General features: G+C 37.6%; 1 protein-coding gene across 5 annotated transcripts in view; it reads left to right on the top strand.

Moving 5' to 3' along the window:
• The window catches only part of FIRRM (FIGNL1 interacting regulator of recombination and mitosis), a 41,879-nt gene that overhangs the window by 11,946 nt on the left and 12,951 nt on the right, over positions 1-16,982 (top strand). For 2 of the 5 annotated variants that reach the window (XM_058177332.1, XM_058177333.1), the window contains exons 7-19: positions 90-174; positions 2,870-3,008; positions 3,566-3,646; positions 4,954-5,018; positions 10,160-10,308; positions 10,954-11,083; positions 11,470-11,656; positions 12,324-12,406; positions 12,649-12,700; positions 13,471-13,560; positions 14,472-14,657; positions 15,324-15,446; positions 16,088-16,183. In XM_058177332.1, coding sequence (XP_058033315.1) covers positions 90-174; positions 2,870-3,008; positions 3,566-3,646; positions 4,954-5,018; positions 10,160-10,308; positions 10,954-11,083; positions 11,470-11,656; positions 12,324-12,406; positions 12,649-12,700; positions 13,471-13,560; positions 14,472-14,657; positions 15,324-15,446; positions 16,088-16,183 — 1,466 coding nt within the window. Of the gene's footprint in view, positions 1-89; positions 175-2,869; positions 3,009-3,565; positions 3,647-4,953; positions 5,019-10,159; positions 10,309-10,953; positions 11,084-11,469; positions 11,657-12,323; positions 12,491-12,648; positions 12,701-13,470; positions 13,616-14,471; positions 14,658-15,323; positions 15,447-16,087; positions 16,184-16,982 lie in introns of those variants that run through there. The other 3 variants (XM_058177334.1, XR_009154444.1, XR_009154443.1) reach the window with 3 other exon arrangements.

Consider the following 16,982-nt stretch of genomic DNA (forward strand, 5'->3'; position numbering starts at 1 on the left):
TTCATTGACTATGTATTCAACATAGCGATCTATTGTATTCAATAGTGAATTTTTATTGCATTTAATTTTTATATTTATTTCCTCTATAGTGATTCACACTATGCTGGAGATCTGTTCTGCTATTTCAAGCATAGATCATGCACTTCATGCAAACACATGGAAGTTTATAATCAGGTAATTTTAAGCTATCAATTTTATTAATCATGCAATCAAAAGTTTAGAAGGGGATTGGGTAGGGTTTCCATCCTGCATTCTGTATCTTGCAGTAGCACACTGGGAATGTTGGGAGTATTCAATAGCAGAAGATGCAGACCTATCTTCTCTCTTCATTTGTTTCACTACAACTGGTGTACAGATGCTTGATTTTCCCAAGCAGGAGGGCTACTAAGTCTTCGCGACTTTGATAGACCTCCATGAATTTATCCAATACCCCTTTCTGCGCCAACTCAGGAAGCTCAAACTGCCCAAGGAGATGCTGATACAGTTCTACAGAGTCTGTCCTTGGCACCTCTATAACTGTCTGGTTTGGTTCTGCTACCCAACAAGACAGACTCAAACTTCAGATGATAATTAGAACTGCAGAAAAAACAATTACTACCAACCTGCCTTCCATTGAGGACCTGTATACTGCACGAGTCAAAAAGAGAGCTGTGAAAATATTTACAGACCTTTCGCATCCTGGACATAAATTGTTTTAACTCCTACCCTCAAAACAACGCTATAGAGCACTGCACACCAGAACAGATGGAGAGGGTGCGCAACTTAGGCGTCCTCCTGGATGAACGACTGTCTCTAGAAGATCATTTGACAGCCGTCTCCAGGAGAGCGTTCTACCAGGTTCGCCTGGTGCGCCAGTTGCGCCCCTTTCTGGACCGGGAGGCCCTATGCACGGTCACCACGCCTCGTGACGTCTCGCCTGGATTACTGCAACGCCTCTACATGGGGCTTCCTTGAAGGGCATCCGGAGGCTACAGTTAGTCCAGAACGCTGCTGGTGATAGATGGAGCCTCGTGGCTCCCGTATAACACCTATCCTGCGCAGTCTGCACTGGCTACCTGTGGCTTTCGGGTGCGCTTCAAGGTTTTGGTGACCACCTTTAAAGCGCTCCATGGCATAGGGCGGGTTATCTGGGACCGCCTACTGCGACCAGATACCTCTCACCGACCCGTGCGCTCTCACAGAGAGGGACTCCTCAGGGTGCCGTCAGCTAGGCAGTGTCGTCTGGCGACGCCCAGGGGAAGGGCCTTCTCTGTGGGGGCTCCCGCCCTCTGGAACGAACTCCCCCCAGGACTCCGTCAACTTCCGGACCTTCGAACCTTCCGTCGCGAGCTCAAGACACATTTATTCATCTGTGCAGGACTGGCTTAGTTTTTTAGATTTTAAATTTAGAGGGGTTTTTAAATTGATTTTAATATTTATATTTTTATTTTTAATTAATTGGGCAGTAGAATAAGTTTTTTAATGATTATTTTAATTTGTATATTGATGTTTTATATGCCTGTGAACCGCCCTGAGTCCTTTGGGAGATAGGGCGGTATATAAATTCAAACAATAAATAAATAAATAAATAAATAAACAAGTAGACACAAGAACAGTTTTTTCTTGAACACCACCACTCTGCTAAACAAATAATTCCCTCAACACTGTCAAATTATTCACTAACCCTGCATTACTATGCAGTAATGGGTGATTATTACTAATCACCCATTAGTCTATCTTATGACTGCATGACTGTAACTTTGTTGCTTGTATCCTTACGATTTATATTGATATTGTTTCCTAGTATGATTTGATTGTTTATTTGTACCCTATGACTATCATTAAGTGTTGTACCTATGATTCTTGATGAATATATCTTGTCTTTTTATGTACACTGAGAGCATATGCACCAAAGACAAATTCCTTGTGTGTCCAGTCACACTTGGCCAATAAGGAATTCTATTCTATTTAAAACCATCTAAGTTCATGGGTATCTCCATATTCTGCGGTAATTAATTCCAAAGTTCTAAATCTCTTCCCTAGCTAGCGATCTAAATTTGACTTCCAGGACCAGCTGACTAATTATAAGGTTCTTCAATGTTCTAATGATTGATGTAGAACATAGAATAACACTGTTGCAAGGGACCTTGGAGATCCTCTAGTACAACCCTTTGTTTGAGCAGGGGACCCTATACCATATTTGGGGCAGGAGCAGTACCCAATTTGTAGTAAATATTATGTACAGACACATCTTCCACTTCTGACTTCTGGTAAGATCATGGCTTTTAGGGTAATTATTCATAATTCTCTCAATATCTGGTATCTGATGATCTTGTTTGATTAATCTTCAGAGCCTATAGGTATGCTTTTTGAAAACAGCAAAACTGACTATAAGTTCTTGACCTTTAGTCAGCATTTGTTCAGAGTTATGATCCCAAAAGAAAACTATGTGGTACATCAGGTTGTTCGAACTCCATAACTCCAGACATCTCTGAGAGCAGCTACAACCAACTTTAGGTAGAAATCATATGAGCTCTCCCAATTTGTAGAATGTGAGTCCCATTTCTGGATGCCATAGTTTGATCAGTCTTGACCAAATGCTACCTGCATTCATTTACTCAGCATTGTTGCTTCAACATCTGGTAAATCACTCAGCATGAATCGGTGAACCTGGGTCATTTTGTCACAAATGTAAACCAGAAGTACAGGAAGAAGAAAAAAGACATTTAAGATCTTTTTTCAACTCCCCTAATACTGTTTGCATCAATAGTGACAAATGCTGATCTTCCCCATAGATACTAGTTGCCATACCCACACTTGTTCATTGTTAGAAAGAACAATGCCAAATCTGATGATCATTTAAGAACTGTTGAATATTTGTCTTTGCCAGGCAGATTCTCAAGCACAAATCCTTAATAAAGGACAGTTTGAAACATTCAGATATCTTTAGTGGACTTTGTGAGGACATCTTGTTTTCTTTCCAATCTTGCTTGCAGCTGGCTGAACACATGAAACTGTCTGGAACACAGGTGAATAAATTATAACACAACTTTCTTAAACGATGCTCTTGGGAGGAAAAGTATCAGGTCCTAACTAGTGTGGCTCCAAGCCTTAATCTGGTACTGTAAAGCAGTGGTTTAGCAGGGACTTAATGGAAAAAATGGTGTAGTTTTCTTAAATCAAGCATGCTATATCCTGGCATACAAATTATAATTTTTTTCAGGCTAGCCATAAAATGCCTGACATACAATGGAAGCAAAGATCTTGTTTAAAATCAGCCTGTTTCAAAATTCTCAAGCATTTGTATCAGATTATTAAATTTACACATCTAAAAGAGGCACATTAGCATCTGTACCACAAATTTTATAATATAACCAAGAGTTTCCCTCCTCACTTCTTCTGTTCATGTTAAATTGTCATTATCATGCACATCAGCGACTAGAAGACCTCTGTACTATATTGCCACAGTTCCTATCCTGAACTGACTTATCCCAGAGGAGTGGGAATGAGATAACTTGAATTTAGTTAATTTTTTTAGGATGTTGTTAGTGCTGTACATTTCAGGTATTCTATTTTTTTTAAATAGGAGATTATTGATTACAAGGTATTCCAGAGAACAATAAAACTGTGTAGATTCTTTGCCAATTCTCTAATGCACTACATCAAGGTAAGAGTTATAATTGGCTTTAATTTTATTAAATTAATTTAGCATCCTTACTAATGGTGGTGCCATGCACTTTTTATCCAAAGCTACAAATGAACATGGCCAAACTTCATTCTGTTCTTTTTCACTAAATCTTCCATTTGTATAATAATGGTACTACTCTGTATAGTGCTTCTAAATCAACAAAAATACTTCTTGATGGAAATATTCTGAACTACATTACAAACCAAGTAACGTTAAATTATATTGACAAGTGTATTATTAACCCCATTTCTAAACTTTAAAATGCTTCCAGGAGATCTTGCATATCATTTGGCCCCAACCATGAATGTAATCCTGTCATTTACCAGAGATGATGTCAAACCACAGTGAAAGTGATGCACCAACAAGCTGCTCAATTACAGAAAAGAAAACTTCATTCGATTTCTGAATCTTTAATTTAATTTGCAAGTCTCTTTGTTGCCTTGCCCGAACTGTGTGTAACCCTCAAGATTGTGCAGGAAACAAAATTTAAAATTCATAGTTTTAAATCTGTGCATTTTTTAAATAATTATTCATGTGACATATCCTGTCTTCTGCTACTAAAGCAGCTAACTAATTATTAAAATTAAAAGTACAAAATTAAATTAAAAGTACAAAAATAAAAAAATCTTATTAATTCAATCAATTAATTAAATAAAGCCCTAGCAAAAGAGAATGGAAGGGCAAAATAATTTCTATGGTAATGTAGTCCACAACATGGGAGCAATGCCAGGGGCAAGGTTCTCTCTTCTGCCCTAGAGAAATGGACATAAAGTTAAAAGACTGGATAGTTCAGTATCCAGTTAGATAAATGAGAGAAATGATTCCCTGTAAGCCACTCGGGTTTTTAAAAGTTAACACTAATATTCTAAACAATACTTGGAAGGCAGATATTTCTGTATAGGCACCTTTGACTCTTCTATCTTGTGCTAGTTTATATCTAGCTGTACCATGTTTTGAGCCAGTAGAACTTTGCAATACTTTTCAAGGCTGGCTCTTAGTAGCATACATTACAACAGCTGAGATGGAGTGTGATCGGATTGTGGATAAAATTTGCTAAATTTGAAGTAGCATACTAGCTATAATTGCACAAATAGGTTTCTCATCACAGGTACCAGCATAGCTAAGGATTAAAGAGCATTTCCAGTCCATAGATTCTAGAGAGAGCACAACCCTATCTGGACTCTTGGCCTCTGATTCCAGTTTACTATTGCTCAGTATCCCCTCTGATTGGTTTTGGAATTTTTAGCATTTGTATTTAACACTGTTTAACACTGTTTACTTTATAGGAGTTCACTTCATTCCTAGTAGATTCTTGCTATCAGCTTCACCAGACATATCTTCAAATATACAGGTAAATGAAACATAGCTAATAACTATTTGATTTTACTGTAGAATGCTCCCTCTATCTCTGTTTTCTGAGCTTGAATATGGAACTAATTTGAAAGCTATTTTCCAGATATGATTTTCAATTTTGGAATTACAAAGCTGGAATTTTTGGTATTCAAGAAATGAGCCATATAAACTAAAGCCCAATGCTGAGTATGCTGAATGAGCCTCTGATGGTGATGCTATATTATGGAATATAATAAGTAAAAGCATAATTTCCGGCCTTCCTAAATCATATACCTTACATGTAATTAACCACCATAGCTATGGAACTTAAAAATATTAAATTGTTTTCCTGTAAGCAAGATACTGTTTCAAGGGATCTCTGGTTCAGATAGCAACAATAACATCTCCAAACAAAAACCATTCCACTACTTCTCTGCTGTTCTCAGATTTAATTGTTAAATGAATGGGGGTATTAACAACCAGGAAAAAAAATCTTTGAATTTGGAGTCTTTGGGAACATATCCTATTAAATAACAGGAAGTTGAAAAACACAGCAAACACATTGGTCACTAGAAGAGAGAATGCTAGCTATCATGGGCTGGAAAGCACCTAAATTTTGTATTATTCAGAAGTGGAACAGAAATTAAAGTAGACTGAAGATAGAGAAGCTCAAATTTAATTTATTTATTTATTAAATTCATATGCCATCCATTAACTCAATGTTTATGTAGTGTATGATAATGTCCTCCCGCATATTACTATTTCATATAAACAAATACTTTTTATCATATTTCTGTCTACTACCACTTCTTGCTTAGCCAAGTTTAAGTCAGTTTAAGATCTTTGCCCTCTGTAGGCAAATACACTGACTGTGTTTTACCCCATTGCAAAAAGAATGGGTCAGTCATGATGTCCCTGTATTGAAATGAAAGCTTCTATGAGAAAATCCCAACATGCAACGCAAAATAAATCCTTAGTAAGACCACACCTGGAATACTGGATCCAGTTTTGGTCACCACATTACAAAAAAGATGTTGAGGCTTGGGGGAAAGTGCAGAGAAAAGCAACTAAAGGCCTAGAGATTAGAACATGAACAGTTGCAGGAATTGGGAATGGCTAGTCTGGAGAAGAGAATGACTAGGGGTGATATGATAGGAGTATTCCAGTATTTGAGGGGCTGCCACAAAGAAGAAGTCAACTTATTTTCCAAAACACCAGAAGCTGTGTCCAAATCCTGTTCAGAAAGGCCAAGACACACTACAGCACCACAATACTAAGAAAAGCAGAAGAGAAACAGCTGCTCGACATCTTTCTCCCTAATGACTATCCCAAAAACTTCATATTCTGACACACAGTACCCAAATCACAACACAACACACACCCAACCACCATGCAAAAACTAACCCTACCATACACAAAAGGAGTGTCGGAAATGACAGCCAGAATCCTCCAACCCCTAGGAATAACAATAGCCCACAAACCCACAGCCACAGTCCACCAGGAATTATCCAGAACCAAAGACAAAATACAGAAGGATGAAAGAAACAATGTAATCTACAAAATCAACTGTAACCATTGAAACCAATTCTACATAGGGCAATCATCACATCAATTAAAAATCAGGATCCACGAACACGGATTGGCAGTTAAACGCCATGATCCCAAATCCTTAATCTCTACCCACACTGACACCAAACAGTACCAGTTTGATTGGAGCAGCACAAAAATCATTGGCCACGCTCGTGAGTTCATCAAAGCCTGGCTCTCCACAAGCAATTCCATCAACAGACACATTGACCTACAACCAGCCTAGAATGCCTCAGAATCCAAATTAATCACACAGCCAACCAGGGATAGCACCGACCCTCAACCAAGCCATGCAACACCCCCCACCAGCAGTTCACCTCCCAGTGACCCTGACTTGATGTAATCTTTTTTTTTTTTTTTTTTTTTATTCAAAAAGTTTTTATTAGTCAAAAAAGGTTTATACAAATACATATCAGGTATGGTAAATTTTCATTTTTCTTATCTAAAATAAGAATTTTACTCAAATTTTTTAACACATACAACAGCCATAAGGCAAGCAGGTGACACGAAGTAGCTAAGTTTGCAAATTTTAAATACGTAATAAAGAAGAGTCAAGAATAAACAGAATATCGTACAAAAGAGAATAAGGAAAACCAACACAATCCCAAATATCTTTATCACTTCCTAGTTTTGGATCTCAGAACTCTGGGTTCAGCCTGACCCAACTCCAGGGCCGCAACAGCGGCAGCCGCTCAGCCCCATGATCTATAACCTCCCTTCTTCAATTCCTGGGTCATCTGATTCCAGGAGGCTTTGTGTTCCTCCACATAGGCCGTAGCCTCCGCAATTGTACTGATTTTTTCGTAATGCCCTCCCGGAAAATCATCAATCCCTCTGGCATCAGCCATCTGAAGCCCACTCCCTTCTGGTACAATTTGCTTGACAAAAATAATATTTCTTTCTTTTTCACGTACCTGTCTGGGAATCTGCCTCAGAATGGCTATCTCCTGCCCCTGTAAATCAGTGCCCCACTCCTATGTTTTCTAAGAATTTCATCTCGCCTCTTCTCACAAATTTGACATGAACCTCTCTGGGAACTGCATGCGTGCGTGCATATTGCAATTAACTCTATAAACTCGATCCACATCCCAATTCATGAAATCAACACCTCTCCCAAGAAATTCTCCCAACAATTTAGTCACAACATCTCTCAAGTCTTCTTGGTCCACTTCTTCCAAATTTTGAAACCTAAGGAAATAAGACATTTTATCCATCTGTAGTCCAAGCACAGCATTGCCTGTCGTCTCCTCTCTTTTCTGCACTGCCCGCATCTCACCCTCCAAACCTTCCACTTTCTGCTTGTTTTCTGCTGAAACTTGTTGAGTATCCTTTAAATCCTTTTGGATAGTCACAATTTCTGCTCTTATTTCATCCAATTTCTTGTCCATATTAGATAACTTTTCCAAAATTCTCTCCATCTCTCCAGCAGTTGGTCTCTGACCTTTTGCCATTAAGGAAAAAAAATACAAAATCCTCAGGCAGGCACAGTATCCTTGTAATTTCCTCCGGATCCACCAGGGGCACTCACAGGAGCAACGAGTCCAGAGTACAGTTAGTCAACCAGGAAGTCAAGGGAAGTGATGTCATCAAAATTCTCATAGTGAAGGCGGAAGCTGGACGCCACCACTGTTCCCCAGAAGGAGGGGCCTCAAACCTTCCCTCCTAAATTTCTCCATCACCTCTTCTCTCCAGAGCTCCACAAAACCGTAATCTTCTTATTTTAAGTTCTCCTCTCTCCAGAATAACTCGTGCTCCTTCCAACCGCAGGGGAGAAAACCCCCGCACTCCGGAGCACTCCACCACGCCACCGATATTCCCTTCCCTTCTCCTCCTCAATTCTTCTCCGTGCCCTGTTCACCACCAGGCTGCTGCAGTTATAAATCCAATGCCCCGGTGTCACCGGGCACAGCGGCCCAGGCGACGACCAAAATAATGGCCGCGGCCTGTGGCCTCCGAACCCCGCCGAGCCTAGGACGCGCCAGCATCGGTCCCCACAGTCCTGTATGTCGGCTGGGGGAGCCCTGGCGAGCCGTCCGTGCGGCAGGTGTCCTTTTCGGAACACCTGGCCCCTGAGGGCCTCGGCGGCGGCCGGATTCGGGCGCTGGAGGCAGGAGAAGCCTTCCAGACGTCCGTTGCCGCTGGATACCGGAAGTCGTCTCGACTTGATGTAATCTTATCACAAGACTCATCACAAGACTCATCACAAGACTCACAGCTGGCCCATCACAAAATCTCACTTGACACACTTGAAGCCCTTATAAACAAGAACACCAACACTGGGAAGCCCTAAACTCTGCTGAAGATGTTACATAGCCCGGTAACGAAATGATCAGAAACCAACCCACAAACTTGAAGAAATCTTATCTATTCTCTCATGGCAATTGATCACCCCCAAGAAATTTGTCCTGGATTTCTTTATTGCTATACAATTTCTTAATTAAAAAGTATTGAGCAAGATGCTTCAGACTGTGATGATGATCCAATATCAGACTCACTTCTACTGTAGAAGAAGCTAAAATACAGGTACGAGTGCTTTGTACATCATCTTTAGTTTTTAGAAAAAAAGAAGGGATATAAATCTAACAAAGATTTAGATCCTTTCCAGTACAGTATGGAAAGAAGCCATTTGATTCCTGGACCAATGGATTACTGAAGTTTAATCCCCACATAAAAGTTTAATTTCTACATGAAATAATGGGAAATTGCAATTGAGCACCTTCTGTATGCCAATCAAAACAAGAAAGAATGCATTGGTGATCAGGAAATGCTGAATTTGCAGGAGGAGAACCATTTTAGTCTGTAGATGTCAATAATCAGAAATGGTCTGGTAATACAGATAGTCCTTGACTTACAATCATTCATTTAGTGACCATTTGACATTACAACAGCACTGAAAAAAGTGTTTTATGACCATATTTCACACTTACGACTGTTGTGGCATGCCCATGGTCATGTGATTAAAATTCACACACTTGGCAACTGACTTATTTATGATGGTTGCAGTATCTCAGGATCATGTGATCCCCTTTTGCAACAAAGTCAATGGGGAAGCTAGATTCACTTAACTGGCAATTCCTTAACAACTGTATGGCAAGAAAGATTGTAAAATGGGGCAAAACTCACTTGGGAACAGAAATTTTGAGCTCAATTATGATCGTAGGTTGAGGACTACCTGTACTTTTTAAGACTAACAATTTTGTGAATAAGATTTTGTAAACTACCTCAGTTTTCCTCCCTGCCTCATCTCAGCATATTTAAATCTTATATCAGTTAGGCCTTCCCATATGTGATGACTAAATTGTAGCTCACAATAGCTTGTGCCTTATAGTACATTGGTTATCTTATAAGGTCTTTCCGAAGTGCTAAATGCAACTGCTGAACTTCTAATCAGTTGGGAATAAGATATTTGAAAATCTGTAAATGGCTCTGTTTTGTACTGTTTTGAATCCTAAAAGTTCATTTTTAATATTTAATATTATACCTCAATAGTTAATGGCATGTTAAGTACTGTATAAGAAATGAGACTTGCATAATGCATAAGGCAATGAGACATTCTGCATTCTTTTTCAACAGTAAGTTTCCACCAAGTCTTCATGCTCTGGTGATTTCCGAGGCTCATCAGAATGAAATAGCCAGGGGATTCCTAATGTCACTGGATTCTCTCCTCCTCCCGTTACTTTCCTTTAGGCCTTTCATAGAAGTTGTGTTAAGTAAAACTTTAGGTAGGTTTAAAAGTCCTGAATATGCTCCAGTATTTTAACTTGTCAAAGAAATATTACTATATATACAAAGGCTCTTTTCCTTATTCGTCTCTTGTAAAATATAGGCTTACTCCAATAGTATTGCGTGCATTTTCAGATCTAATGTTGACATAACCTGCTTAATTCAAGTTTTTTTTAATTTTCTTATAGCTAATAGCTATAATAGCTAATGGGATTTTCAGACAAAAACAAAGTAAGAAATATGTTAGTTGTATCTGATTTCTTTACTTTTATAGATACATCATAGTTCAAGCATGAGTAATCATGATTGGTTTTAACTGTTCAAACTGCTAGTTAGAACTGAGATTAAATACAAAGCAGGAAAGAAAGAAAAATACAGTTTAAACTTTTGGAAAATGATCAGCAAATATTTTTAAAAGATAGTTTTCCTAGTAAGATAAACTAGTAAGATAGTTTAACTTGTCATTACAAATTTCAGTTCCATGCACTATCAAGATATAAATTCTAGTATTTCTAGGGCTGTACATTTTTGTGGATTAGTTAGACTTATCAAACTTGAGAAGTCAATAAAAATTATGTATTTGTTTTGTTATTTATTTAACCAAAATGTATTCGCTGTCTATTTTTCCAAATTCCAAACTTCAGCACTCTCTCCTGAGCTTCATTTTCCACAGTGTCAGCTTCTTCTTTCTCTAATGGAGATGTTACCATCCCAGCCCCAGGATGTGCAGGCTCTGTGGAACAGAGGAAGTCAGCTCCCAGAAGAGATTCCCAGGTGCTTTCTACTGCCACGAATCTGTGTTGGCATGTGTGGGTGTATTTGAGCCTGATTATTCTCTGCTGATAAGCTAAGACCTTGACATGTCTTGAACTTACTTCATGAAAATGGATTACATTCTTCTAGTGAAGGAAATGTAGTATTTGGGTTTAATGAAGCATGTGAAATTCAACATTGAGTTTTAAATAAATCTGTTTACAATATTAATGATGACATACTAACTTATATTTGACTTATATAATTGGTGTCATCCTTCAATTTGTTTTTTCCAGAAATCTAGTGGTTAATAACATGCTTCAGTCTTTATTTGTTTTAGTGATGTGTGAGGACGAGTACCAAGGATCTTTGTAGAGCATGAACTCTTCTGTTCTGTTTCCTTACAGGTTGCCCTTGTTTGCAGCCTTATTGCTTAGTCTTCAGCAGTGCCCTAGTGAGCTCTCCCTTCCTGTCTTCCTGCAAAGAGCAACAGAGACAGAACAAGCTGAGCGCCCTCTCACCTTTTACCACTATGTTTGCATCCACTTGTGTACCTTTATAACATCCCTCCCAGTTTCACATTTCCATTTATTGGTAAGGAACATTGCAACATTTAACCTGAAAGAAGTTTTAAACTTTAAAATCAGGCATTTATTTTGGGAGATTTGGATAAAGCATGCTTCACTAATGTGGATTACACTAGTACATCAATAACTGTGATTTAAAAATAAAAGAAATGCACACATTATATTATCATTATTAAAATTGAGCTCTTATTAGCTTCACCTTTCAGTACATTGTTGCTCTTTCCTCCATCCATTTCCCCATTGCCTCTGATCCAGGTAAATTACTCATTATTTATCTTACTAACACTTTACTCATAATATATTTTCTCTAAAGCTGTACATTTCACATTGTAGCCTTGTGTTATTTGTTGGTGATAATGTGATATATATGGTCAGAAGTGTACACTTTCTCTCAGAGGTGGGGGTCACATACTGTAACAACTGGTTCGCCCAAACCGTTCCGAACGGCAGCAGCCCACCTCTTCTTTCTCCCAAATAGAATCATGTTTTCTTAATGCAACAATTATTATGTATAATTCCAAAATAAGCTCAAAGCTGCTAGTCAAATCCTAAAGTATTTTTCTGTAGTTCTAGTCAGCTGGGAGTCTGCCTTTTCTCTTTACTGCCTATGGGATGACAATTAAAAAACCAACTTTTGGTTTTCTGTGTCTGTTTGTTATCTATTTAATGTTTAGGAATCTTTCCTGCTGGAAACTGTATTAGGTCCAAATATGATCATGGCTCTCCTAGCTATGGATGTCTGGTGCTTCCTTGCCCGGTAAGATCAAAGGTGTGCTGAAGGATGAGGGGCTACAACAAGAGCTGCTTATCTACTTATCCTTTACATTTGAAAATTAAGAAGGTTATTCCATTTTCTTCCATTCAGAGTAAAAATGTGCTTGCTTAGAACTAAATGAAAATTTGAATTCAGATGTTCCCATTGAAAGATCATTCCAGAGTAATAGTGATTGGCTGGTCATGGATTTATATACTAATCTTGCTGTCTTTCTCATCTTCTAGGTATGGAACAGAAGACCTATGTGCACACCATGCATTTATAATAGCACATGTGGTAAGCAGCGTTTGGTTTTCTTATAAAAAGCTAATTTGAACTAAGCAGAAATAGTAAAGTCAGGCAAAGAACAATGTGAAGTTTAAATGATCTAATTCCAGAGTTTTTGATACCTTGGAAAGTGTTACTTTATAATATAGAAAAGTGCTAATTTCTCCCCTCCTTTGCCTGACACAAAATGTTAAATTCTGGTTTTGTAATTTAGAAAAATAGGAGTAAAGAAAAAATAGTCGAATGCAGTTGATTACTGCATTGGTGATGATGGGCACATATCTAAGCTGAGTGCTTTCACATTACTTAAAGCTGTATTCCTGGCCAAGCCAGTGTTTCTCTTGGGGCTCTTTCTCGGAAATGTTGCTACTTGGGTGAAATTCCTGTGGAGTACTCAGTTGTGATTAATTTTGGTAAGCATTTTTTCAAAATGTGTTTTGTATTTTTACTTAAATTGGCAGGATCTTTACTAAACCATTTCTTGTCTTTTGTGTACTCTGATATTAAACTTCTGATATTCTAAACTTTTTATGAAAGCAAAATAAGTGCATTTGAAGGGACTGATATGAAAGGGATATTGGTCAGTTAAGATAGTCTTTATGGCAGAAATTTTGCATTTCTGATGACAAATTTATAAATTTTAAGGAGATAATTATGATGATGGATTAATTGCTGCCTAAAATTAGCCCAGTCTGCATAGGTGCAGATTCTGGGCATTCAGATGAAGTTGATTAAATATTGTTTCATTTAAAAACCATCTGTTTTGTGTTCAAATTTAGGTAAAAGCTTGTCCTGCTGAATGTTATCAAGTCTCTTTTCTAGGGGTGCTATTACGACGTTTGCTCTTTCTGATGGCCCCAGATCACCAGGCAAGTCTCACCTGATGTGGGTCGACTTATAAATATTGAACTTTCCTTCTTCAAAGTGAATATCAACTCACTAGCTAACATGAATCAGTTTGTTTGTTTGTTTGCAATGAATGGTAAAATATACTTGCTCATTATTGCAGGACACTTTATTTCTGATAATTAATTATAACATGGAATGCAAAAGGAAGATTTTCTTTTCATTTAATTTGACTATCATTTACTTTTCAACCTGATATGAAATATTTAAGATGGCTAGAAATACCTTTCAATGTTCTTCATTGTGGCCTCTATGTTTCTATCATGTGCCTTTTGTGGCTGCTCATGATATTATTTAGAATATTTTAGAGCAAGGTAGGCAGCAGCCAGTACGCTTCTGTGCATTCCCAGGGCTCCTCTCATAAATATTACTGAAATTAGTGTCACAATTCCCATCATTTGGAGACAACCAACACTTGGAAATTATTGTATAAGTCCCCAAATAGGTTTTGCATAACTTAAAAATCAGAGCCCTTCCCACAAAACAAAACAAAACAAAACAAAAACACTTTTCTGAAAATTAGGCAGAAGCCTCTTTGGGTTTCTGTATTTAGTAAAAAGCTTATAAATGACGATAGCCTAAAAGTGACACTAGTGGTTTGTGATGGGGTCTTGCTTGTATTAGTATGAGAAGACAAATAGTTGAATGTGATTTCAAAAAATCGCTGTGGAAAGGTTAAAGCTGCATTACTCAGAGCATCTAACTTACTGAAGCTTTATAGCCTTTTCTTTTAGTGTTAAAAGTATAAATACATTTTAGAGTTATTGCTGTGGGTGGAAGAGAGAGTTATATCCTGGATAGAAGAGTAAATTGTTTATTTTTTTCCACTTTCATGCAGCACTTATCCCATGCTTTTGTTTTCATTTCTTTATAGTTAAAATTCACCCAAAAGTTTCTTCCAAAAGATTCTGAGAACTTACTACTGTGGCAACACCTTTCTCTCCAGGCTCTGTTACCATTACATAGACAGCAGGTTGCTCATGAACTTTTTGTGGCAGGACTTGTGCGATGTCAAGAGTGGCTGAATAGTGAAAAGTCATTGAATGAACTTCCACAAGTGGTAAGAAAAAGTGTGAATTGACGGATTCTTTTTATGAATTAAAAATTCATGGGGGTTATTTTGTCTTCCTTAGTTCCCATTTTTTCTGAGAAGCCTGCACATATAGACAGATAGACCAATGTCCTGTGGTTTTTCATAATACGGGGTTTAATGATTCCTGGCTTTATAAAGAGTGGCCTGACTGTATCCAGCACCATCTACTGCAGTGAATCTCCATGAAGGATGGAGAGTTCTGAATTACAAAGCTAATACTTGAAAAGAGAGCGCAGTTAGCTATTTTCCTCCTCCTTGTGGTTGCAGAGAAAATCAGAGCATACAGAAATAGTTTCTGCTGCTTTTAGAGAACCAAATATTCCAACAAAAACCCAATATAATTGATTTACTTTAAATTTGTTTTATAGCCTCTGAATCTGTCTTTTAAGTTCTTGTACTAGGCCAATGTTTCTCAATCTTAGCAACTTTAGGCACCATGGTTTTCAACTCAAGAATTCCCCAGGCAGTTTGAAGTCCAGACATCTTAAAAGTTGCTGAGATTGAAATGCACTGCAGTAGGCATTTAATCGTGGAAGATAATTTCATTAGGACTCCATACTGGAGGAGTTGTTTTATTGCAAGATGATTCTTACATTATTTCTATCTTTTTACAATTCTTCCCTTGGTTCCTAGAACATGGCTCTCTCAGCCTTGCTGTCTATGTGCCAGAGTGCTAGGGAGACCCTGAAAGAGGAAGAGCAAGCAGCATTGATGGGAGCTCTTGGCCAGATTGCAGTCCATCTGTCAACTACACAGGTAAAGAATTTTAATTTCAGCTGCATTTGCTTGACTTCTTTAGATGTAATGAGGGAGATATAAAATATTTTTGCTAGGGAAATGGAAATCGTATTCCATCTTATTCCTGCTTTTTGTTATAATACCTGGAGTTCTACCTCATTGTAATAGCTTCTCAGGACCCATCAAACATTACATCATATAAGATGTGATTGCAATGTCTGTTGTGTGCCAGAAGAAAAATGTTCTATGCAGCCCCCGTTTATCTTTGGCAAAATGACCATTTTCAATGGCATGCTTTTTTTCTCTGTTTTCTGTGAAATACTCTTAAGTGTATTAAGCCTCTCTCCTTATATCACTACCATGTTCCCTGAAATCTCAGAAGCCAATGGAGAATAATTTTTTTAATTGTATCCACTTATTTAAAAGGTAGTTTAATTCATAATTCAATATACAAGAAGGGTACCTGCTCTATAAGTTTTAAAATATGGATTTTAATAAGCCAAGTAGTTGATCAATAATAAAACTGACTGCTGCAACAAAGAAATTATATATCTCTTCCTGAGAGTAATATTAGCAACTGCATGTGTAGTTCCAGAATCTTGTTTAAACAGAGAAATGGGAGCTTGGGGTGACACGAAATGTTACTTTTATCAATTAAGATATCCAGTCTAGGCTGTTTCCAGCAGACGTTTTGCTTGACACTTCAACTTCTCCAGCTGTTCATTGAAAGATTGGAACCACAGTTGTTAATTCAGGTAAGAAAAGATTTAGATGCAGAATTGACTAATGTACTGCTTTTCAAAGCTAGTTTTAGTTAAATATACATAATGTATAAATAAATAATCTGGGGTTGTATCAGTTGTGGGAATATGAAAATGCCACATTCCTGCCATTCTTTATCAAATTGTGGAAAGCATGGGAATGAATAAGCCAAACTACTTCATGCTTCCCAAAGTTCGTTAATTTCCCTGTTCAGTGAAAAACTCCAAATTAAAACATCTGAGACAAATGACAGCTAGCCTACATTTGATCACGATCAATAAAGATGAGCCCTCTATTTCTGGTAACTGGTTCTGCTATCAAAACACTCTCATTGTTAGAAAGATCTTTCTAACATGCTATCAGAATCTTCTGTCCTCTAATTTTTTTAAAAAGTTTTTTCTGTGATCCACTCTCTAGAACAAGAAAAAACAGATCTTTACTTTCTTCTGTGTGACATATTTTCTGGTATTTGAATTCTGCTATCTTGCTCCATGTTTTCTTAAGGCTAAAAATACAATTACAATTACCATCACCAAGAATAGTACTCACCGTCCTATTTCTATGATTTGTTTATTAAATCTTAATTTTTCATATGCCATGTGCTTTTCTTGTTTAATGAGAGTGCAGGATTTTCTTAATGGTGTAGTCCCATTACATTGTACTTTAGAACCATGGAAATTCAATAATGAAATTGCCATCGTTAACAGACGACCAACTGTAATTTTGTTCCATTTTAATTTAGACTCACATTTTGGATGGGTATAATGTTACAATATATTGATGACATTAAAT

The sequence above is a fragment of the Ahaetulla prasina genome, chromosome 3, assembly GCF_028640845.1.
Source record: "Ahaetulla prasina isolate Xishuangbanna chromosome 3, ASM2864084v1, whole genome shotgun sequence".
Classification (NCBI taxonomy): Eukaryota; Metazoa; Chordata; class Lepidosauria; order Squamata; family Colubridae; genus Ahaetulla; species Ahaetulla prasina.